This window comes from Aythya fuligula, chromosome 1 (assembly GCF_009819795.1).
Source record: "Aythya fuligula isolate bAytFul2 chromosome 1, bAytFul2.pri, whole genome shotgun sequence".
Taxonomy (NCBI): Eukaryota; Metazoa; Chordata; class Aves; order Anseriformes; family Anatidae; genus Aythya; species Aythya fuligula.
The window spans coordinates 147521633-147545853 of NC_045559.1; the positions used below are offsets into that span (position 1 = coordinate 147521633).

The following is a 24221-nucleotide window of genomic DNA, read 5'->3' on the forward strand; positions in this document are numbered from 1 at the left end:
CAGAATGGTTTTGCATCAATACTAATGTAATGAAATACAAAAGAGCATGACCTGTATTTAAACAAATGTTTAATGAACAATACTTGTCTGTATAAGCAGAATGACAATAGTTTCTGTAGAAATAAATGTTTGAACCTTACTGAAAATTAAGATTACACCAATCAAAATTGTTTGATTTGATAATGTTGCAATAAAGTGAAAATGATAACCATTTTTACATTGCTATTTTTGTCCATTGAAACTATTCAGGAATTATTATATAGTATATCAAGTATCATCTTACTCTCAACCATCCACATATTCCAAAACCTCTGTTTTGTTATATGCTTTCAAGTAATACTTAATCACCTGACTGCACCACTGACTCTCATTGGTGAAACCATCCTGCAAGGTTTGATCTTCATCTCGTTATCACATCAGTTCATTATCTCTGCACTACTTGTGTGCTTAGCCAGTCCTATTCAGAGCAGAACTGAGAATGAAGGTTGGTAGAAGAGAAATGTCACCAGCAGTCCCACAGCTCTCATGGACAGAAGGGTATACATACAAAATACATAGTGCACATACAAAATGTGGTTTTCCTGAAGTCAGACAGTCCTTACTTCTCAAAACTGACAAAATTCCTGGGGGAGCTCACTTTCATAACACTACCCATGTCAGATTTAATCAGATCTTGTACCAGTTAGCCATCTGTATTTTGGTTGTTTAGTCCGTAAAATGCACTCATAAACTGTCTAAATGACATCTCTGTAAAACATGACATCTCAGGTCCTGATGCCCAAAGTAGGCTCTGAGGTTGACCCATGTGTTTCCTAAAGAGACACTGTCACTCAAACTAACACATAATACCCTGGTGATCCAAATGTAAAAAGCTTTTCAGAAACTGCACTGAACAGACAGTAGATTAGTTGGTAGGTGACAGTAGCTATTACTTCCCTGATGTACAGTATGCATAAGATTTAAAGTGAAATTTACAGCAAAGGCTTCTTCACAAAAAGAAATGTGTGCACTCTTCTGAGGTTTCTCGTTGTTGTCATGAAATCCACAGTTACGCTAAGATCTAATCACCTTATTTCCTGTATAAACTGATATATTCATCTTTGTTTGGCCAACGTTTGGGATGTGTTCTGAGTGGACAAGTGGGCAAGTATTTGGGCAAGTAAAGTCTTAGAAGGTTTTCCAGACTGCTACTAACCACTGATCATTTTTCACTAATTAAGGCTACTACTAACAAATATTATTTAAAAAAAAAAAAAAAATATCATAGAAAGATTGAGATGGAAACCAGAAAAGACAACATTATCAACTGTGGTAATATCACAGAATAGACAATTCACTGAGTTAAAAAAAAATATATATATATATATATATATAAAACAACAACATCAACAACAACACCAGCAAGGAATTTAAGCATGTGACCTAACTTGAAATGCAAATATAATGCTTTTAAATAGTTCATACTTTCATAGCTCTGTGAATTAGGCAGATATTTAGAGATTTGGCATGCAGAGAAGGTACCACCCATTGCATATAGGCAACATGTTGCATATGAAAATCTTTTAATGGCAGAAAATCATATGCTGTGGTTGTTTTACCCAACTGGGCAGCTGAGCTCCACCACAGCCATTCTCTCGCTTCTCCTCCTTAAAGGGAAAGGGGAAAAATACGATGAAAAGGGCTCAGGGGTTGAGATAAAGACAGGGAGATCGCTCAACAATTATTGCAACAGGCAAAACAGACTGCATAGGGCGATTAAAAAAAAATAAAAAATAAATTAAAAAAAAAAATTACTGATTACTAACAAGCTAGAGAAGTGAGAAAAAATGAAAACAAACTAAAACCACCTTACCCCCACTCACCCTCTTCCACCTTCTCCCCCAGATTGGAGCAGGTGAATGGGTGAATGGTGGTTGCAGTCAATCTACAGCACTTCAGCACTTCACCACCACCGCTCCTTCATGGTCACCCTCTTCCCTTGCTCCAACACGGGGTCCCTCACACAGGACACAGTCCTTCCTGAAATGATCCTGCATGAGCTTCCCACAGGCATCAGCTCTTCAACAACTGCTCCAGATATGGCTCCGTACCACGGGGTTCATCCCTCAGGAGCAAACTGCTCCAGCCTGGGTCCCCCACAGGCTGCAGCTCCAGCCATGTCACCTGCTCCTGCATGGGCTTCTCTCTATGGGCTATAGCTCTGGCCTGGAGTCTGCTCCACTGGGGCAGTCTGCTCCACAGGCAGCAACCTCTTTCAGGTCAGACTCACCAGCTCCACTGTGGGTTTCTCCACAGGCTGCAGTGTAGAGAGATCTGCTTTGCCTTGGGACCCATGGGCTGCAGGGGACCAGCCTGCTTCACCAGGGGCCTCTCCACAGGCTGCAGGAGAATTTCTGCTCTGGTGCCTTAAGCACCTCCTCCACCTCCTTCTTCACTGACTTTGGGGTCTTCAGGGCTGTTCCTCACTTCTCACTGTCCCAGCTGCTGTTGTGCGACAGTTTTTTGTCCCTTTTCTTAAATCTGCTTTCACAGAGGTGCAAAAAGCGTTGCAATGCACTGACAACAGTGGGTCCATTTGGAGTCAGCTGAAACTGCCCCTTACCTAACATGGGGCAGCTTCTGGATTCTTCTCGCAGAGGCCACCCCTGTAGCCCCCTGCTACTAAAACCTTGACACATAAACCCACTACATGTGCTAAAACTGAGGCTGACGTGAAGAGAAAAAGAGATTTTTCTCAGCACACTGATTATTTACTGGTGTTGTCAGTGAGTCAGCCTGGGCTGGGAACTACTGGAGTGAAAGAGAAAGTGTGTTTCTTGGTCCAGTTCTGCTGAAAAACCCCAAGTTACTTAATTATTACATGGACATTCTTGAAAAAATCAATTGATTAGTCAGTCTCAGCCTGACGTACACCTCAGTATACATAAAGACTACAGAATTTAGCCCAAAATACTCACAAGCTTTGGTAGTAGTTGACCTGGACTCGTATCACGCTCTCTTAAGGCAATATTGTAACTTTCTTTATCTCAGTAAGGTACAGTTTCCTGATGTGTTTGAAAATGGCAATGAACAGAATGCCTCTGAAGTTCATGAGGGGCCTTTTCCTTTTAAACAGGCATGTGAAATTATTAAGTTGTTCTGTGTTTGAAGACTTCATTTTCCTACTGAGGAATAAATATGGTAGCAACACATCAACACAAAGCAGTTAAAATATATTAAATTCATAGAATTTACTATTGTGAGAGACAGTTTCTGTTGACTTCTCTCTTCCTACTTTCTTTCCCTCCCACCATCCTCCACATATACACACTAGGAGTTCTTTGGTGATATCTAGATTCCTTTTTGTATTATTATTTTGACAATCTAGCTAGTAACATCATTTTTTTTTTTTTAAGTAATTTTCATGGAAAATAGCTAAACAGACATTTCACAGAAATCTCACACTGTTCATTTAGGTAACAGCAGTCAGGAACGAGGGGGGAAGGGGCAGAAGAGAGCTCAATTAATCTCCTGAAAAGTGAGAAGAATTGTCAGCCATAGAGAAGGAAACTGATTGAGCTTTTCCATTCTCCTTTGCTGATATCTCTCATGCAGTGTGACTCAGATATTTCAGTCTATATACTCAATCTGTTTGGACAGAAATTTGGTTATTTAGAATGTGCATATACATGCACATGAGTGGGAATGAAAGGGAGAAATACTGTGAGCATATATGAATAGCAAATACACTGTTATCTCCCCATCATTTTTGTATTCTCAGTAAATCATAATCACATGATTAAAATTAATTTTGCCTGGTTGCACAGCTAGTATAGTGACTGGGGTATGATCACCCAGCATAATGCTCTACCTAGCTATACTGCACACTCTGGGAATGGCAGTTGTTGGCTCCTCAGTAGGCAAATAATTCGACAGTTTACCTAAAAGTTCTGTCCAATGGTTTTTTAAGACCAGAAAGAATTACCCCAAGAAACAGTCTACCCCCATGTATGATAAGAGACACAAAATATCTGGACTGCTATTCCCCTTGCAGAGACAAAAATAACCGTGTTCTTCCTGATGTCCTGAGAGAAAAAGCACATGCTGTGCTCCTAAAAGAGCACAGAAATCTCAAAATTTCCCACAAACAACCTTGCCTTCTTCCTCTTAACCCAAAATCCATTTATTATCTATAATGATTTGACAAGCAAATGCATTGTACTGCCTGTTTATTTGTGAAGTGCTAATTTCTTTTCTTGCTAAAATTTGTTATTTGTGATGGGTGGTTGGTATTGTTTTCTGTTTCCAGACTTTGGCTTGACATCTGTAAAGTGGAAATAAAATGAATGTCAAATAGTGAATTACTCTGGCTAATTAATCATTAATAATTAATAATTAATAATATATTTATTTTATCATATTATTATTCACTACTTAAAAATGCCAAAAAGATTTTGGTTATGATATTTCTGAGTAGGCACCCATGCATATGAATACAGATACATAAAGCCAGTGTTCACTCATGCACTTTTCCAAAAGTGTAATATTCAGTATATGCCTATAGGAAAAAAAATAGATTGGGTTTATTTAGGTGGGAAAAATTACCATTAAACCCTCCTGAAATTTGGTAGTTATATTTTTGTATATGAAAGATGACCTAATTATTCTGTCATGCATTTTTTTTTTGCATTATATCTTGTCTAATAGCCAGGACTGTACCTCTATCAAATATAGAATTCTGTTAATAGTGAAAAAGAATACATACATGTATTTAGATTTATGCAGTTATTTAATGTGTATGTGGTTGCCCCGATGCTTCAATAATCCAATTTATCTGAGTATTTTCCCTTTATTTTCTTTTCCTTGCTACAAAAATAAAAATAAATAATAATAAAAAAGAACACATTATTTTTCTGTCCTTTGAGATCAGTCTGACAGATTTCTATTAGCAACTATGATTTTTCAAAGGTTTTCAAAACTACTGTAAATACAAGCCAATCTCAATTATTATTCTGTTATATGCTTGCAAAATATATACAAGATCATAAGATGTAGCCAAAATTACAAAATTAAGAAATACAAAAGCTATGTAGTGTATTATTTTTCTGTTTGTTTAGAGTGCCATGTCCTGAATTCACAAAATATCTAGTAATAAAAATTATGCTTTTATCTTCTGCAGTTCTGATTTTGTGTGAAAATTGCTAAAGATTTTCTCTTGTTTCTTGTAAAAAACGATAAATGTGTGTTCATATATTTTCTCTATAGTTTGTATATCTTTCCCAATCTTCTAACTCAGTTTATTTCAGTTCTTGTTGGGAGTTCAATTTTGGTTTTGTTTGTATGTTTTGTTTTAACTGAGGATATCATAAAGTGACCATCCTGTCTGTTGCTGCCTCAACCCCTCTTTGACCCTTCAAATGTAATCCAAGACATATTTTATTGACTTGAATCTTCATAATGTGTGGGTTTGGAAGGCCAATAATTTTGCTCCAGAAAACTTAATATGAAGTCTGGAGGACTTTCCCTGTCTCTGGCTATTTGATGCATGGTCTTCTCTCCTCCCCACCCTTCCATCCTTTCTCTCTTCAGTAAAAGACAATAAAAGTGCAGATAGCAAAATGAAAGAAGACTGAATATGACACCATAATATCAATCAGAATCAAAATCAATGTATATCACCCTGAAGTAGAAAATATAAAACATATGGGAGGTAAACAGAGAATAAAAATGTGCATTTATGAACTTTTCATTGGCTCCTAATTTTGCTACATTTTCTTGTTCAGAACAAGTCCTGTCAACTATAATTTGAAATACAGTATTTTTTAGCTTTAGACTTTAGGAAAAAAAAAAAAAAATCAGGTCTTGGAAGCTTAGTAACAAGACACTTCTTTTATTGGTGAACATTTTCCTGGACTTTATAAGGCAGACCAACCTTTTCCTGTATGACCACACACATACACACACCTGTCAGTGCTTAGATAGTGCATTTTTGTGTGATAAGTGGTTTCTAACAGGCTACAAGAGATGTTATAATTCTAGATTTTGGGGTTGCTTTTTTTTTTTTTTTTTTTTTTATACTATTTTTTAACTTACTTTGATTTGGTGCTATAGGACTTTAAAAAGGAAGTCTATATTTTGAAAGAGATTATGCCAACTCAGAAAGACAAAAGTTTTATTGTCCCTATGTCCTCAAATAAGATCTTCTGTACCTTTTGTCAATGACCCCAAATTTGCTGAAGTAATTTTAAAGACTTCCCATACGTGCCAGTTAAACAGTATTATAGAGACATACTCCTGAAATAAGTTATTTATCTGTCTCAACATGCCATAAAGTATGTAAGAAAGAGAATATTTTGTTAATGCTTGAGTTGAGGATGTATTGTTTGCTAGGTTGCAAGTGTGAGGTATTGACATGGAAAAAAAAAAAAAAAAAAAAAAGCAGGAATATTTAATATTTTAATAAAAAGAAATAATTTCTTAATTAAATATGTTTCATATATCACCTTGTTATCTATGTTAGGTAGATCCAAAATAGGCAGGTCTAGACTGTTCTAGGCAGGTCTAGACTGTTCTAGGCAGGTCTGAGATCAAGAAGGTACATCTGTGAATATTTATCTGTTATCTGTTATCCAAGACAGAGTTTTCCTGTCTCCAACCAATAGATTTTGCTCAATTAGAAATTAAATATTAAAAAAAGAAGAAGAAGAAAAAAGAAAGAAACAAACAAGCAAAAAAAAAACACTATTTATTTTATTCAATCAATATAACAATTGAAGCATTAAAAGCGTGGGGGGAGATATAGCCAATACTGGGAAAACCACTTGCTGTTGAGAATTGAGTTTATTTAAGAAAAATAAATACACACACCATTTAATTCTCCTTCTAATTAATCATTTATTGTGGATAAGGACGCTCTGTAAGCAATTAAAATTTAATTTGTAATGAAAAAATCTTGTTCTATAGAGTGCAGTAGGCAAAAGCTACTATGAAGAAATAATCATAAACCATAGATTAGTGATAAAGGCTTTACTTTATTACCTAGCAACCTTACCCACACCTGCCACCACTGCAAACAAGTAAGATAAAAGTTTTGTGATTCTGGGACTACTACATTCAAATTAATTATACACATTAAACCACTACTGACACTAGTAAAAATTGTAATGGATGAAAGGAAATGTGCTGAAACCTACCAAAACCCTCTGCTAGATTGCTCCTTTTTGCTCCTTTCAGGTGTCAGTTTTTGAATTTAAATTTTTGATGCTTGAAGACTTAATCTAAGTTTTTGTTGTTGGTGGTGGCGGTTGTTTGTTTTGTTTTGTTTTTTCTTATGAACGTGTATAGAAAGAAAGAAAATAACCAGCTACCTTTATGTTTTATTTGAGCCCATGATAAAGCTGTTAGTAAGCTTTTGGGATATTTGGAATGAATACAGAAAGTAAATTTTAATTATGTAACAGCACAAATAGCAACTATATAACCAATAAATAATACACTTCAAAAAATGATAAATAGAAAATAAAAGAATCAGAAACAGACAAACCTCTCTTGTACTCAGTCATAGAGGTGTTTCACCAGCTCCATAAGCTTCTATCCAATCTGTTTTTATATGATCACTTGTGAAGCTTTTCTGTGTCAAAAAGGCTGTTTAATTCTTCTAAGATCATTGCTTAAAGACACAAGAAACTAAAATCAACGTTTAGTTTGCTTTTATTTATAAATACCAATAGTAATAATAGTGTTATCACTACAACTATGCAGCCATGGTTACACAGCTTCAGGTGACAACATCTTTATTGTGTTTCTCTTTGCTCCCAGAAGTAGACATTGGACCTCAATGTTACAGATTTAGCTCCTAGTCTACAGCTGTTCATGTTCACGAACTGTAATGCTGTAGACTGGATAGGGTTTTATTTGAAGGGAAGCAGCACCATCTATTGCAACCTGAAAGCTTAGCACCAGAAAATATAAAGAATAGAGCTGGCTTGAGGCCAGTTTGAAACTATTTATTGCATTTGTTTTTGTAAGGTTTTCCCAAAGGAGGTTCAGATTATGGTTTGTATATGATAAAGTATAGGGACAGGAGTGTGCTGCATGTTTATGTAATAAAAATATGCATCTAAGACAGATACCTATTTACACACTGGTGTAAAATACTGTCATTAGCCTAGTCCTGAGTGACTGTTGCTTTTAAATGACTTGGCTGAATTTTTTATTTTTGTAGTGGGAGGATCGTCAAATGTTGAGTGTGTTTTAACCAAATGAGAGTCTTAAAATTTGCTTTCAGAAGCAGTATTAATGTAGGTGTACAGTACAGTATGTTCTAATAATGACAGTGCTATTGTCATCCATCTATACTTCTGGTTCTTCTCTTTTTCCAGACTGTCTACAAAGCCTGGCTCTGTTCCCAGTATTTTGAAGTCACACAGTTTCACTGCAGAAACAGAATTCCTTGCAAGCAATACTGTTTGGAGGTTCAGACGAGGTGTCCCTTTATATTACCAGATAATGATGATGTCATCTATGGAGGACTATCAAGTTTCATCTGTACAGGTATAGTATACAAAAACTAATTCACTTGTTTTCTTAAGTCTAACTGTGAAGGAGAATGTGGATATGCTTCTTCTATTAACTATGAGAGCCTGGAGGTATTCCTCATCATAAAGATTTCTCAGAGGTGTTAGGATTTGAGCCCAGATTTAGTATGCACATTTAAACTACAGCTTGCACCAGTCATTAACTTTACAAAACAAAATTGCTAGAAGATTTTTTTTTTCTGGTTATTTTTTATGCTTTGTAATTTGGTGGAAAATTTTTATAGCTCTGTGTTGTGTAAAACTCTGAGAAAAGCAGCTCTGTGCTATCCAGTATTCAGAGAGAGAGAGAGGGAGATGTAAAATCAATTTTTAGTATACTCAACATTGTTAATCTAGATTCTTATGTCAGATAAACAAAGAATCTGAGGTGTAGCATTCAGAAGTGTGCGGCTGCAGCAGTTCTTGGATAGCAAACGTTTAAGGAAAGGACTTTCACTCATCAAGAATTGAAAAAATCAGATGTTTGGCTGTGAAGCACTGATCTTTTGGTGTCTTCTGGACTCTATTAGATTCTGGAAGGATTTTTAATTTTAAAATATATCATTTATATAGATCTGTGCATTGATTAATAAAATGGTTTGGTTCCTTTGACATTCCATTCTGTTTCAAACATCCCAGAATGATCCATCCACAGAGGGCATTAGGTAAGAAATATCTTTAGTATATCATATGTACTTCAAATTTCATGTATTTATTTATTGTTAGGACTGACTGGGATTCATTGATACAAAATTTCAGTTTATATCAATGTTACCTACATATTTCTGGTGCCTATAGTATCAACTGAGAATCTTGAAAATATTTAGGCACCCTATTCCAACTAAATCAGTCAAAAGACATTTCAACAATTGTATTATTTGACAGTCTGGTCTAAATACTTGCAATTAGACAGAATCAACCTTAAGATAGGGCTGCACTAGAAAGCTTGATATGCATTTTGGGGTATATTAAACGTAACATATCCAGCGAATCAAAAGAGGCAATTCTCCCTCTGCATTATCAGTGATGCAGCCTCACCTTATGCAATTCTGAGCTCCACAATATAAAAAGGTTGTTAAGGTTCTTCAGAGCATCCAGAGAAGGGCAACAAGGCTAGTAAAAGAACTGGAAGGCGTGTCATGTGAGGAGAGGCTGAGGACTCTTGGATTGTCTAGTCTGGAGAAGAGGAGGCTTAGAGGTAGCCTCATTGTTCTCTGTGACTTCCTGAGGAGAGGAAATAGAAAGGGAGGTGCCAGTTTCTGCTCCTTGGGGACACATGGGAAGAGCACAAAGCTGAGCCGGGGGAGGTTCAGACTGGACATTAGGAAAAATGTCTTTATTATGAGGGTGGTCAAAACCTGGAACAGGCTTCCTAGAGAGGTGATTGATGCCCTGTCCACGTCAGTGTTCAAGAGACATTTAGATAATTCCCTCAGTAATATGCTTTTACTTTTGGCCAGCCCTGAAGTTGTCAGGCAGTTGGACCTAATGATCTTTGAAGGTTCCTTCCCACTGAACTATTCTGTTCTATTCTATTCTATTCTATTCTATTCTGTTCTGTTCTGTTCTGTTCTGTTCCGTTCCGTTCCGTTCCGTTCCATTCTAACCTGTTCTAACCTGTTCTAACCTGTTCTATTCTGACCTGTTCTAACCTGTTCTATTCTAACCTGTTGTATTCTATCCTGTTCTATCCTATCCTATCCTATCCTGTCCTGTCCTGTCCTGTCCTGCTCTACTTCTACTTCTACTTCTACTTCTACTTCTACTTCTACTTCTACTTCTACTTCTACTTCTACTTCTACTTCTACTTCTACTTCTACTTCTACTTCTACTTCTACTTCTACTTCTACTTATTATAAATGAGTTGCCCAGGTGAGCTAGTTAAAAATAGAATAAAATATTTTTATATTTTATCAATAATGTTCTATGACACCTCATAAGCAAGCATAATGTTTATGGAAACTCACTTCACTGTGTACCCTGTGTTTGGATTTAGGGAGATTTTGGTAGCAAGATGTTTACTATATTCCTTCTTGAAGATTAAGCCTAATGCACACAATCCAGCAATACCCATACAATGTAATGAAATGTAAGCTGAGTTGCAATTTGGTAGTCATCAATAGGGTAATGGTGCTTAGCACTTCTCTTCAGTGCATTTCATAAATATTAACAGCCATCCAATATACATACAGAGGAAGCAAATAAAAATTAATTTCCAGTTTAAATAGGACAATACAGATTAAGTGAGAGACAAGACCTTTTTATCGACATCTTGTATACATATATATGTGTATGCCCATGTATTCACACATGTGCACACTGGCACACATACACAAAGGAAAAGAACAAACAGTGAGCAAAGACATCATTATCATAGAAAATGTCTTCAGAAATACATATCCACCTCTTATTTTCCTAGTACATCTCCAAGTCCAAATTCATTCATAAAACATATAGTAAAAGATGACCTTGCAAAGATTACTAACAGTCAATATCTCTGGGTTTGGGATGAAAAGCAGATTCAGGGAAGTATTAATCTCATTTTACTGCAGATTTTAATAGTGTAGGTATCTATGCTTAAACTCTATGAACAAGCTCTCAGTAGTCAGTGTAGATCTAATGTAGATCTCAATGTAGTCAATGAAGATCTGATGTATGTAATCAACAGAGCTGAGAGTTACTTAGTGCATGGAATGTCGAAGGAACCAAGGTATTATTGCAAGCATTTAAAATATAATTATGATATACATGTAATTATAAATGTGATTCTCAAATCACAGTACACTAACTAATACTTGGTTGGAATTTTTGTCCTCTCAAATCAGCTCCCTTAACATCAGGATTTCAAAGCTCATATCCATGGACTCATAAAAGTCAGCATGTTGACATTATATAGCTGTGTGCATGAAAAGATGATGAGGATGCAGTTCAAACTTTCTCTGGAATACATGCCCATTGGCACCCTCTTATTGATCAGCAGTTCAGTGTAAGGTCACATCTTTCCACTGAACAATGAGAAACTATACTAATATCTGCTATGGGACTAAGGAATTACATTTATTTGCAACTTAACATAAACAGAATTATTTCATGCAAAGTGCAGCCCATTCAACAGTAGAAAAAATACCTCTGAATAGTTTGTGGCTTGACAGCTAACTTGAACTCCTTTTGCAGAAAAGCAACCAAAAGTAGGTCCCACATGTCTTGAGGGACACCTTTTACTGCATTTTTTGTGAATTCCTTTCTGGCAGATGTTCTGGGAATTTCATTACTGGTTCTGCTTTTCCTGGGATGGGTGAAACTCATTGGCAAAATAAATAAATAAATATGAGGGTCATGTTGAAAGTATTTCTATTTGATATTTAGATGCTCCCTTCTTCCTAAGTTCACTGTGAAGCTATTCAATTTTGAGCTCTGTTACAGGAAACACAGCAGAAGCAAACTTTATATTCAGGGATTCCTCATGAACAGTATTTTGCCACAAACCCACATTCATTTAAATCAGTCTTGAATATCTCTGCTGCTCCTGACAGTGACGGTATCCCTCAGATACAGATGCTTTTTCAAATTCTCTCTCTCTCTCTCTCTCTCTCTTTTTTTTTTTTTTTTTTTTTCCCCAGAGAAATCTAACAGGAAATGAATTTGGTTATGGCAGATTTTATTTTTTTTTTTTTTCATGAAATTAATTCAGGACTTTTTGGCTAGTTAAAGGAAACACTTAATTATAAAATGTTGTCTGGAGAAAGAAAGAAAAGAAAGAAAAGAAAGAAAGAAAGAAAGAAAGAAAGAAAGAAAGAAAGAAAGAAAGAAAGAAAGAAAGAAAGAAAGAAAGAAAGAAAGAAAGAAAGAAAGAAAGAAAGAGAAAGAAAGAGACAAAACCCTCTGCTTATAGAATGATTTGTCACTGAAAACACAAGAAAAAATTGTGGATTCTCCTATTATTTAATAATGTTTTATAATAATAATAAGGTCACAGAAATAATAGTAAGGCCTTCTTTTTCTCTTCTCCATGGTAACAGATTATTTCCTCTAACGTCCAGAAGAGATTTAGGTTACTGGAAAGACAGAGGTCTGATTTCTACAAAGCATTTCTATAAACCATGGAAAGCTAGTCACGAGAAAATGTATGCTGGCGATGGCTGGCTTTATCTGATGTCGAAAACAACGCCGAGGGTGATGTACATCTAAGGGTTACGCGCCGGTACCCGACCTCCGCCGTGTAGGAGGTTGGGGCTGCTTTCCGTGGCCGTGCGCTGCGGCTGCGAGCTGCCGGCTTCCCGCCCCTGCCGCCGCGGCGAGCAGCACCTAGTGGAGGCGGGGGAACAAAGCGGCTCTTGGCAAATCCGAGCGCATCTGTTTGAAAGCAATAAATGTCAGGCCGGCTAGACAAAAATAGCAAAAAAGTAGGACAGAGAACTCACGTATGTTGTTTGTTTGTCCGTTTGTTTGTTTTCTTTCTGGACAGGGTATTTCTTGATGTTGGAAACTGTAAAAAAATAAATAAATAAAAGTACACCGGAGATTGTAAAAAAAAAAAAAAAAAAGCAGAGCTTTTATCTTACCTTGGAAGGTCCATGTGATGAGAAAACAACATAGGACTGGTGATTTGTCCCCAAGAAATTTTACAAGGTAGAAGGAAGGATGGAAGGGTTGAAGGAAGGAAGCGTGGAAGGGTGGAAGGATGGAAAGGGTGCGAGGAAGGAAGGGTGGAAGGGTGGAAGGGTGGAAGGAAGGGTGGAAGGGTGGAAGGGAGGAAGGGAGGAAGGGAGGAAGGGAGGAAGGGAGGGAGGGAGGGAGGGAGGGAGGGAGGGAGGAAGGAAGGAAGGAAGGAAGGAAGGAAGGAAGGAAGGAAGGAAGGAAGGAAGGAAGGAAGGAAGGAAGGAAGGAAGGAAGGAAGGAAGGAAGGAAATGGAATGGGAAAGGGAATGGGGAAGGGGAAGGGGAGATGTAGTTTTCAATATAGATTACTAATGACTTGGAAATTTCTAAAGTACTACTAAAATGAGTAAGAAGTATTCTAGTATGAGAAGATCTTACTGGTGTATCTCCAATGAAAATGATATTGGGAACAGGCCAGGAAATGCTCCATTATTTGTGTGTCACTGGAATTTGTATTTCATAGATATACATGTGAGGATATAGGATAGCTGAAGTGCAAAAGAAGGAGAGTACATCAGGAGGAAGAGTAACCAAAACAATCAGAAACACGATGTGGTTCTGATTATAGAAACATGGGGTTAGAAAACCATTTCCATGAGAAAACCATTCGTGTCCTTGCCTTGTCCCCATCCCCACCCCCTACTTTTTTTCTAGTGAATAGGAGTAAAGAAATCAGTCTTTCCATTAGGCAACGTTATGTCATACAGTTTTTCATATACATTGCAATTAAATATATTTGTTCTCATTTTAGATCTTTGGAGTTTATATCCATAAGATTAAAAATTTTAGTGGTTTCATGTAATGTTTCTTTGTGCAGCTCTGGCATCTAGAATTTTTGCTAATGCAAAAGAGAATCTTGTTTAAGGGAAATGGCAGTAGAGTTTAGCCAAATATATGAACACGTAACAGACAATGAATGAATCCTATGCAATGTTTCAGGTCAAGTTTTTAATTTTGACTCCTATGAAACCAGTGTGTTGTCACTGGTATGAAAGAAAACAGTCCGACTGTTTTCTTGTCTATCTTTTCCTTCATATATGTAGTCATCTTTTCTTTTTTCTAAGTGCAAATGGAAGATGTGGAAGATTTCTTTCACACATGCTCTTTGTGTGTGAAAAAAAAAAAAAAAAAAAAAAAAAAAGTTGTAAAATGTTTTAGTCTAGGTACAGAGCACTGTAGTAATACTTCACAACTCCTGCTTTTCCTATACCTTTCAGGACAGTGCACTCCAGCAGATGGCCTGGGAACTGGTCTAACCTGAGAATTGTTTCTGTCTGGTTTGATGCCATCTCCCATTGGAGACAGGGAAAGCACACAGAGGCCATAAATGTTTTCTTTACAGCAAACATCATCCTTTCAAGCCTGCAGTTTCTCCAACACAGGAAAACTGAGATATCAATCTCCACCAAATTACTAATAGAGATGTCCAGAGAGAGAGCATATTACCTCCTCCATCTATGAGGCCCTTCCTAAAGCATCCACAATGTGCTGTCAACACCAGCACTGCAGCTGCATCCACATTAGCAATGTAATTCAGGAGTACACTTTTGAAGCAAATCTGTTGTTTATACTCCTTTCTGTTTTGCTTGAAATGAGGAGGCATCTTCGAGGATGTAAACTGGGTTCCTTTGTATTAAATTAAGCTAGGAGACATGCTACAGCACCATAACTTTCACACTCCGTGCTACTAATGGGCATTTGAACTTCAGAATCCACTAGAGTTACAGTGAGGTATAAAGCTTTCTGGTGCATTCAGTGTCGACACGAAATACTCAACACCAGCTTATTCATTATATGCATCTTCTCTTGCCCAAAACTACTTGGTAATACAGACATACCTTACCCTAGCTTCAGGGCAAACAGTCCCAAAACTGTCATCTATGTGACAAGTCTGGAGCACTTTATCATGACGAAATAGATATATGTTGCTAAGGGCTTTCTTTGTCTTGACCAAGACTTATGGCCTCTCTGTGCTTTGTGGCATGGTTTGATGGTCTACTGGACCATCACCCAATAGAAAATACCAGGCAGAAAATACCAGCCACATCCTCACACTTCTTACTGTGTAATAAATGCAATAGGATTTCATGGAACACTTAAGTTCCTTTATGGACAGGATGGGAATATGGTAAGCAGCAATATGGCAGAGATTTGTTGCATTAGTTTCTTCCAACACCAGCATGCCACCCTCTAATATTTCCTAAGAACAGTGACATCGGAAAAGGTCTATTGTCACCAGGAGAAGAATTAATTTTGTCTTGTTTACTGTCCAGAACAGAACTCTTTTTAATGCAGAAGAAGAAAGAAAGGAGTCAGAAGAGGGAGGGGACATATAAATGATGTGCTTTCAATCACTCTAATTTTTCACAGATTCATAGAATGACTGAGGTTGGAAGGGGCCTCTGAAGATCATCCAGTCCAACTCCCTGCCAAGCAGAATCACCTAGAGCACATTGTGCAGAATGGCATCCAGGCAGGTTTTGAATATCTCCAGAGAAGGAGATTCCACAACCTCTGGGCAACCCGTTCCAGTGTTCTATCACCCTTGCAGTAAAGACGTAGTCTCTAATATACAGATAGAACTTTCTGTGCTTCAGTTTGTGCACGTTGTTTCTTGTCCTGTCACTGGTCACAACTGAAAAGAGCCTGGTTCCATCGTCTTGACACCCTTCCTTTAGATATTCATTGATGAGATCTCTCCTCAGTCTTCTGTTTTCCGAGCTAAATAGGCCCAGCTCTCAGCCTGTCCTCATACAACAGGTGCTCCAGTCCACTAATCATTTTAGCAGCCCTCCTCTGGACTCGTTCCAATAGTCCCATGTCCCTCTTCTACTGGGGATCCCAGAATTAGACACAATACTCCAGATGTGTCCTCACCAATGCTGAGTAGAGGGAGAGTATCACCTCCTTTGACCTTGTCCAGCAGATCAGCCCTCAGCCTGTACCCGTGCTTGGGGTTATTCCTCCCAGGGTGCAGGACCCTGCACTTACCCTTGTTGAACTTCACGAGGTTCCTCTCAGCCCATCTCTCCAGCCTGTCAAGGTCCCTCTGAATGGAAACACAGTCTTCTGGGGTATCATCCACTCCTCCCAGCTTTGTGTCATCAGAAAACTTGCTGAGGGTGCCCTCTGTTTCATCATCCAGGTCATTGATGAATAAGCTCAATAATACTGAATCCAGTACTGAACCCTGGGGGACACCCCTAGCTACAGGCCTCCAACCAGACTCAGTGCTGCTGAGCACAATACTGTGAGGCCTGCCATCCAGCCAATTATCAATCCACTTCACTATCCACTCATCTACGCCACACTTCCTGAGCTTGCTTATGAGGATATTATGGGAGACAGTATCAAAAGCCTTGCTGAAGTCAAGGTAGACCACTTCAACTCCCCTCCTCTTATCCATCCAGCTAGTCATCCCATCATAGAAGGCTATCAGATTGATTAAGCATGATTTCCCCTTGTTGAATCCATGCTGACTATTCCTGATCACCTTCTTATCTTCCACATGCTTGGAGATGACCTCCAGGATGAGCTGCTCCATCATCTTTCCATTAAGTCCATATTAATTCAGACTGCTAATTTTGTGTGTTCAGAATAACATTTTAGTTGCTTAGAAGGCATGGTGTGAATGTTCTCCCATATGTAGAATCATAGAATCATAGAATATACCAAGTTGGAAGGGACCCATAAGTATCATTGAGTCCAACTCCAACCTGGTCTACTGGAGACTGATAGGGTCCACCTATCGGAGAATCAGAACAGCATCTTCAGTCATAGAATTGCCAAGCTAGTGATGAGGGCTTTAAACTAGTGTTGCCAGGGGAGGGGAACTTCAGTCCATCCCGCTCCTCCCAGTTTGACACCAGAGTCAGTGAAAGGTATTCAAAGTCTGGAGGAGAGTCAGCAGGAAAGCACCTGAAGAGCAGCAGAAAGGAAGTCCAGCCATGCCAGCCAGTAACTCAGTTTCATCAGGGGCACAACTTAAGCGTCTCTATGCTGACTCATGCAACATAGGAAATATAAACAAGAGGAGTTAGAGATGTATGTACACCTGCAGGGCTATGACCTCATTGGCATTACGGAGATGTGGTGGGATGACTCCCATGACTGGAGTGTTGGAATAGAAGGATGTAGGCACTATGGGATAAAGCCCTGAAGGTGAAGAAAGCTGGTTAATATTCAAGGATCATCTCCTCCAAGCTCAGGAGTGATAAATCCCAACAAAGAGGGAGCCAGACAAAAAATCCAGAAGACCTGCATGGATGAACAAGGAGCTCCTGGCCAAACTCAGACAGAGAAAGGAGACCTACAGAGGGCAGAAGCAAGGATAGAGAGCCTGAGAAGAATACAGAGAAATTTGCAAAGCAGCCAGGGATCAGGTTAGAAAGCTAAAGCCTAATTGAATTAAATTTTTCCAGGGACATCAAGAGCAAGAAAGGCTTCTATAGGTACGTCAGTGATGAAAGGAAAACTGGGGAAATTGTGGTCCCTCTCCAGAAGAAAATGGGAGACCTAGTTACCTGGGATATGGAGAAGGTTTAGTTACTCTATAACTATTTTGCTTCAGTCTTCACCAGCAAGAGCTTCAGACCAAGCACCAGAAGGCAAAAGCAGAGACTGTGGGAGTGAAGAACAGTAGGGGAAGGGCAGCTATGAAAACATCTAAGGAACCTGGAGATACAAAAGTCCATGGGACCTAATAAGATGCATCAATGGGTCTTGAGGGAATTCTTTGGTGAAGTTGCTAAGCCACTGTCCATCATATTTGTGCAGTCGTGGCAGTTCAGGAAGAGGAGAAACATCAAGCCCATTTTTAAAAGGGAAAAAAATAAGGCTTAGAGAACTACAGGCCAGTGAGTCTCACCTCTGTGCCCAGCAAGAGTAGATCCTCCTGGAAACCATACTAAGGCACATGGAAAAAAGTGATTGCTGACAGCCAACAAGGCTTTATTAAGAATGAACTGTGCCTGACAAATCTGATGGCCTTCTGATGTAACAATCTGGTTACATCAGATTAATCTGGTTAATCTGATGTAACAATGTGGTTACAGCACTGTTGGATAGGAGAAGAGCAACTGACATCATCAGACTGGACCTGTGCAAAGCTTTTGACACTGCCCTGAATATACTTGTCTCTAAATTGGAAAGATGAGGATTTGAAGTATGGACACCTCAGTGGGTCAGGAATTGGCTGGATGGTTGCACTCAAAAAGTTGCAGTCAATGGCTCAATGTCCAAGTGGAGATCAGTAACAAGTGGAATTCCTCACGGGTTGGTACTAGGACAGGTGTTGTTTAACATCTTTGTCGGTGACATGGACAGTGGGATGCAGTGCACCCTCAGCAGATTTACCAATGACACCAAGCTGAGTGGTGTGGTTGACATGGTGGAGGGAAGGGGTGCTATCCAAAGGGACACAAACAAGCTTGAGAACTGGGCCTGTGTGAACCTCATGAAATTCAATAAGGTCAAATGCAAGGTCCTGCACCTGGGCCAGGGCAATCCCAAGCACAAATCCAGGCTGGGTGAAGAATGAATTGAGAGCAGCTCTGAGGAGAAGGACCTGGGGGTGTTGGTTGATGAGAAGCTCAACATGAGCCACCAATGTGCACCTGCAGCCCACAAAGCCAACCATATCATGGGCTGCATCCAGACAAGCATGGTCAGCAGGTCAAGGGAGGTGATTCTCCCGCTCTGTTCTGTTTTCATGAGACACCGCCTGGAGTGATGTATTCATCTCTGAGCCCCCACCACAAGAAGGACATGGACCTAGTAGAGTGAGTCCATGGGAGAGCCAAGAGGATGGTCAGAGTGCTGGAACACCTCTTCTGTGAAGAGAGGCTGATGGAGTTGGGGTTGTTCAGCCTGCAGAAAAGAAGGTTCTGGAGAGACCTTATAGCAGTCTTCCAGTACCTAAAGGAGTTCTACAGGAAAGCTGGAGAGGGACTTTTTATCAGGGAGTGTAGTAACAGGACAAGGAGTAATGGATTTAAACTAAAAGAGGGTGGGTTTATATTCTGTTTGACTAAAGTATAACTTACTTATCTTTAAGCTATGCTTTACATTTAAATGTATTGCTTTTTATAATATGAAGGGTTTTTAAATATATATCTGAACAGAAGCATCATAATGTGTCACAGACACAGAAATTTGGAAATTGAGAGGACCATCTGGATAAGATCAAAGCGATCTAGCTTCCAGATCAGATCTAAGCAAGCAATTAAATCTAGTCAAAAATGTCTAATGAGTTTTCTTTCCTTTTGTAGTTGGAAAATGCTAATATTGAAATCTCAGAAATAATTCCTCAGAAGGAGAAATGTCATGCAGTATATTGGAATTCTCTGATGCAATGATGTCACTGCTGGCTGGATTCTTCTTGGCAGGCGCTATTTACTTTGTGCAAATTGGAGCATTTAAAACTTCTGGTGAACTCTCTGATTTATTCTTCTAGCTCATGTTCTTTTCTTCAGGCACCAGCTTGGTATATCTTTCAAAATAAAACAGAAATCTACATGTAAATCTACATGCTGGTTGCTGTGCTACAGAAATGCAAGTACTCATGCAGAAACCACAGCATTCTCTGAGTTAGCTGGTGATCTAGCATAACAAACCATGCTTATATAGATAGAGTCTTTTTGACTTCAATTCCAGTATAAGAACATGCTTGAACTTTCCTTTTTTTTCCACCAAAACTGTTTCAGCACAAAATGAATGATGCTTGTGCTGTCATTCCTTTTTCTTTCAGTATGATTCATCTGAGCAGGATACATAGGATTTGTCTATAGTTATGTCTCCATTAACATAATCTCAGCCAAATGAGTAGCCTTAAGCCTTGCATCAAAATTAATAACACACACTTCCTACAGATATCACTGCATGCTGATCATTAAAATTATATGCACATGAGTAAAAGTATCTTGTTACAAAGCAAAGAGATTGCTTTTATATGACCTTCATGAGTGACAGCATGTCTGTATGGAAGATGCTCTGATACCAAAATAAAGAAAAATCCAAGATATGTATGGACTAAGGTTTCTGCTAGTGGAATATAGGAAAGTGCAGGGAAAACTTGGAGAATGGAGATACAGAGCTGAGAATGTTAAGTGAAAAGTGAAAATTAAAGCAAGCTTTGAGCCAGTAATGAAAGGTGAACCTCAGAAATATAATTACCAAATATTCAAGTAATACAGAGGAACGATGCCTGCAAATTGAACTACAAAGGCAGAAGAGGAGAAGGTGAGTCTTGGTGGTTTGTTGGATAAAGGTGTCTTTTAAATTTCTTTTCATGAATTCTGTATCCACATAAAAGAACAAAATGGTCTTTTTTTCTGTAACCTTCCAAGGTTAAAATTACTAGCTTTCCAGGGTTTCTGGTAAGGTTTGTAACCTTCTCACTAATCAGAGTGAGTGGTTAGTTCCAAGAGACCAACATAGATACAATGGCTACAATAGACTATGTGGAGTAGCACAATAATGAAGCTTTTTTATTTCAGTGCCAAAGCTCTGACTGAATTTATCTAAATGTTCAGCAACTGTCATGAACAGTGGTTCTACAGTTAATTGATTATTAAATATGTAACTGTAAAGTCAAAGCCTAAATACAATTGCTGAATTGAAATAAAGAGGAAATTTAATATTACATTAAGGAACAAGTTGTATGCAGTTTTGACTGTGGAGTTGCCTTCAATTTATTTGTAATTCAGTAAGTGCAGAAGAACTATTTAAATACTTTTTGATTGTCAACTTGTATATATAATCTTTGATACCAAAGGAAGTCTGAATTTTCCTGTAAAAAGAAAGGCAGGAAATAAAGTTGGAACAGTTAGCAAGCCTCAGTGGGATCAAAGCATTAAGCATCCTCTGTCTCTTCAATTACTGCTAATAGTTTGAGCTACTGCAGTAACGTAACAGATCACATTATGACTTACTTTGCAAGCTACTTCCAGTACATTACCACGTTAACAAACTTGTGCACACAAAAAACAAAAGATGGGTCTCAGAAAATATGACACTAGCAATAAGATTGCTTTATGATATTTGCAATAAATGATGACAAATTCCAAATTATAAGATAATTTCTTTAAAAATATGAAACAAGTTAATTGTTGTGTTAATAATAAAATTAATAATTTTTGAGGTCTGGTAACCTGTTTTGTGTGTCTGACTGCAAATTTGTGGAAAAAAATAGCATTATTTCATAGAATCTTATAATCAGGGAATCATAGAATCAAAGATTCATAAAATCATAGAATGGTTCAGGTTAGAAAAAACCTTAAAGATCAACTAGTTCCAATCCCCTGCCATGGGCAGGGATGCCACCCAGTCAATCAGGCTGACCAAGGCCCTATCCAACCTGGACACCTCCAGGAATGGGGCATCCACAACCTCTCTGGGCAACCTGTTCCAGTGCCTTACCATTTTCTGAGCAAATAATTTCCTCCTAATATTTAATCTAATTTTCTTTTAGTTTAAGACCATTCTCCTTGTCCTATCACGATCTACTTGAGTAAAGAGTCCCTCTCCATTCTTTTTTAAAGCTTCCTTTAAGTACTGAAAGGCTGTAATGAGGTCACCCCAGAGCTTTCTCTTCTCCAGGCTGAACATCTCCAGCTCTCCCGGCCTTTCTTCATAGGTGCTCCAGCCCTCTGATCATCTTTGTGGCTCCCCTCTGGACTTGCTCCAACAGGTCCACATCCTTCTTGTCCTGGGGGCCCCAAACCTGAATGCAATACTCCTGGTGGAGCCTCACAAAGACAGAGCTAAGGGGAACAATCACCTTTCTTGACGTGCTGGTTACCCTTTTGTTGATGCAGACCAGGCTGCAGTTGGCGTTATGGGCTGTAAGCACACACTGCTGGCTCATGTTGAGCCTTTCATCCACCAGAACCCCCAAGTCTTTCTCTGCAAGGCTGCTCTCAATGAGTTCTTCTCCCAGTCTGTACTCCTGTCCAGGATTGTCCTGGCCCAAGTGCATTTGGACTTGTTGAACCTCATTAGGTTCACATGATCCCACTTCTCCAGCCTGTCCAGGTCCCTTTGAACAGTATCTCTTCTTCCTTTGGTATCAACTGCACCACTCGGTTTGGTTTCATCTGCAAACTTGCTGAGGGTGCACTCAATCCCATCATCTATGTCACTGATTAAGATACTAAAAAGCACTGGTCCCAAGACAGACCCCTGAGGGACTTCACTTGTCACCACAGCATCCATCTGGACATAGAACTTTTGAGCACTACTGTCTGGGTGCAGCCATCAAGCCAATTCCTTATCCACTGGAAGGTCCCACTGGATGGTCCACCCTTCAAATCCGTATCTTTCAAATTTAAAGATTAGAACATCCTGTGGGACCATGATAAACCCTTACAGAATTCCAAGGAGATGATATCTGTCGATCTTCGCTCGTTAACTGATGCAGTCATTCCCTCAAAGAAGGCCACCAGGTTGGTCAGGATTTACCCTTGGTGAAACCATGCTGGCTGTCTTGGATCTTGCATGTACCGTGTCTTGCATGTACCTTAGCTTTTCCCCCAGGAGGATCCATTACATGATGTTCCCAGGCACAGAGGTGAGGCTCACTGCTCTGTAGTTCGCCATATCTTCCTTTCTACCATTTTTTAAAGTGGGAGCGATGTTTCCTTTTTTCCAGTCACCAGGGACTTTGCCTGACTGCCATGATTTTTCAAATATGGTGAAGAGTGGCTTGGCAACTACATCAGCCAATTCCCTCAGGACCCTGGGATCCATGTCATCAGGCCCCATAGATCTGTAGCTGTTGTGTCAGAAAATCCCAAACTTGCTTTTTACTGTAGGAAGGACTCTGCTCTTCCAGCACCCACATAGAGGTCTGGGGACACGAGAGATGTGGGAAACCTAACCGCCAGTGAAGACCAAGGCAAAGTAGTTGTTAAGTACCTCTGCCTTCTCCATGTCTGTTGTTACCAGTTCTCCCTCTTCATTTGTCAGAGGTGGTAAGCTCTCCTTAGTCTTTCTTTTGTGGCCAATGTACCTGTAGAACCTGTTCTTGTCATTCTTTGCATCCCTCACCAAATTTAGTTCTGACAGTGCCTTGGCTTTCCTGATCCCATCCCTGCACTTCTGGACAGCATTTCTGCACTCCTCCCAGGACACATGACACTGCTTCCACTGTCTGTACATTTCCTTCTTTTGCCTAAGTTTGACCAGCTGTTCCTTTTTAAGCCATGCTGGTTTCCTACTTTCTCTGCTTGATTTGTTACTTATGGGAATAGAGAGCTCCTCTGCTCTAAGAAAAATATCCTTAAAGAGTTGCCAGTTCTGATCAGATCCTCTGTCCCTAAGGACAGTATGCCATGGGATCTCATCCACTAATTCTTTGAACAGCTGGAAGTTCATTTTGCTAAATTTCAGGGTCCTGACTGCTCTTAGCCAGGCCCATATCCCTCAAGATCACGAACTCGACTGGGGTGTGGTCACTGCAATCTAGGATTCCTCCAGTCTTGATCTTTTTAATGAGCTCTTCTGCGCTGGTGAACACTAGGTCACCTACAGAGTAAACCCAGACTTTATATGACATCAAATGAACTGTTCTCATTCCTATGTCTTCATAAACTTAATTGAAGCCAAAAATAAAATAAACTTCATATGGACTCATATATGACATTTTGGGGGATTATTCCGTTATGGAATAAAACTGCCAGTCTAGGTTTAATCTGCATTTTAACATGCTCAGCATACCTAATGCTTTTGTTTGTTTGTTTGTTTGTTTGTTTTTCTAATTTAAGATCCATATTATGGAAGTAGAAATGAAAGAGTTCAATTTTATTTTAAGATGTGTTGGTTTTCTTTATAAGGTATTCACATAATTCAAGCAGTATGGATCTAAGAAAATTATGCCTAAGCTTGTTGGCTTTTTTTTTTTTTTTTAAATAATGTGATTGTTGTGATGCTTTATACAAAATGTAATTCTTACTACAAAAAGTAGTTTATAAATTATAGCAGTTAAGAAACTGCGTTCAAAATCTTAAT

General features: G+C 38.8%; 1 protein-coding gene across 1 annotated transcript in view; it reads left to right on the forward strand.

Annotated features, from left to right (window-relative positions):
* FAM155A (family with sequence similarity 155 member A) overlaps positions 1-24221 on the forward strand; it is a 496236-nt gene that overhangs the window by 470198 nt on the left and 1817 nt on the right. The window contains exon 2 of the mRNA XM_032188181.1: positions 8361-8532. Within this exon, the coding sequence (XP_032044072.1) occupies positions 8361-8532 (172 nt within the window). The remainder of the gene's footprint in view (positions 1-8360; positions 8533-24221) is intronic.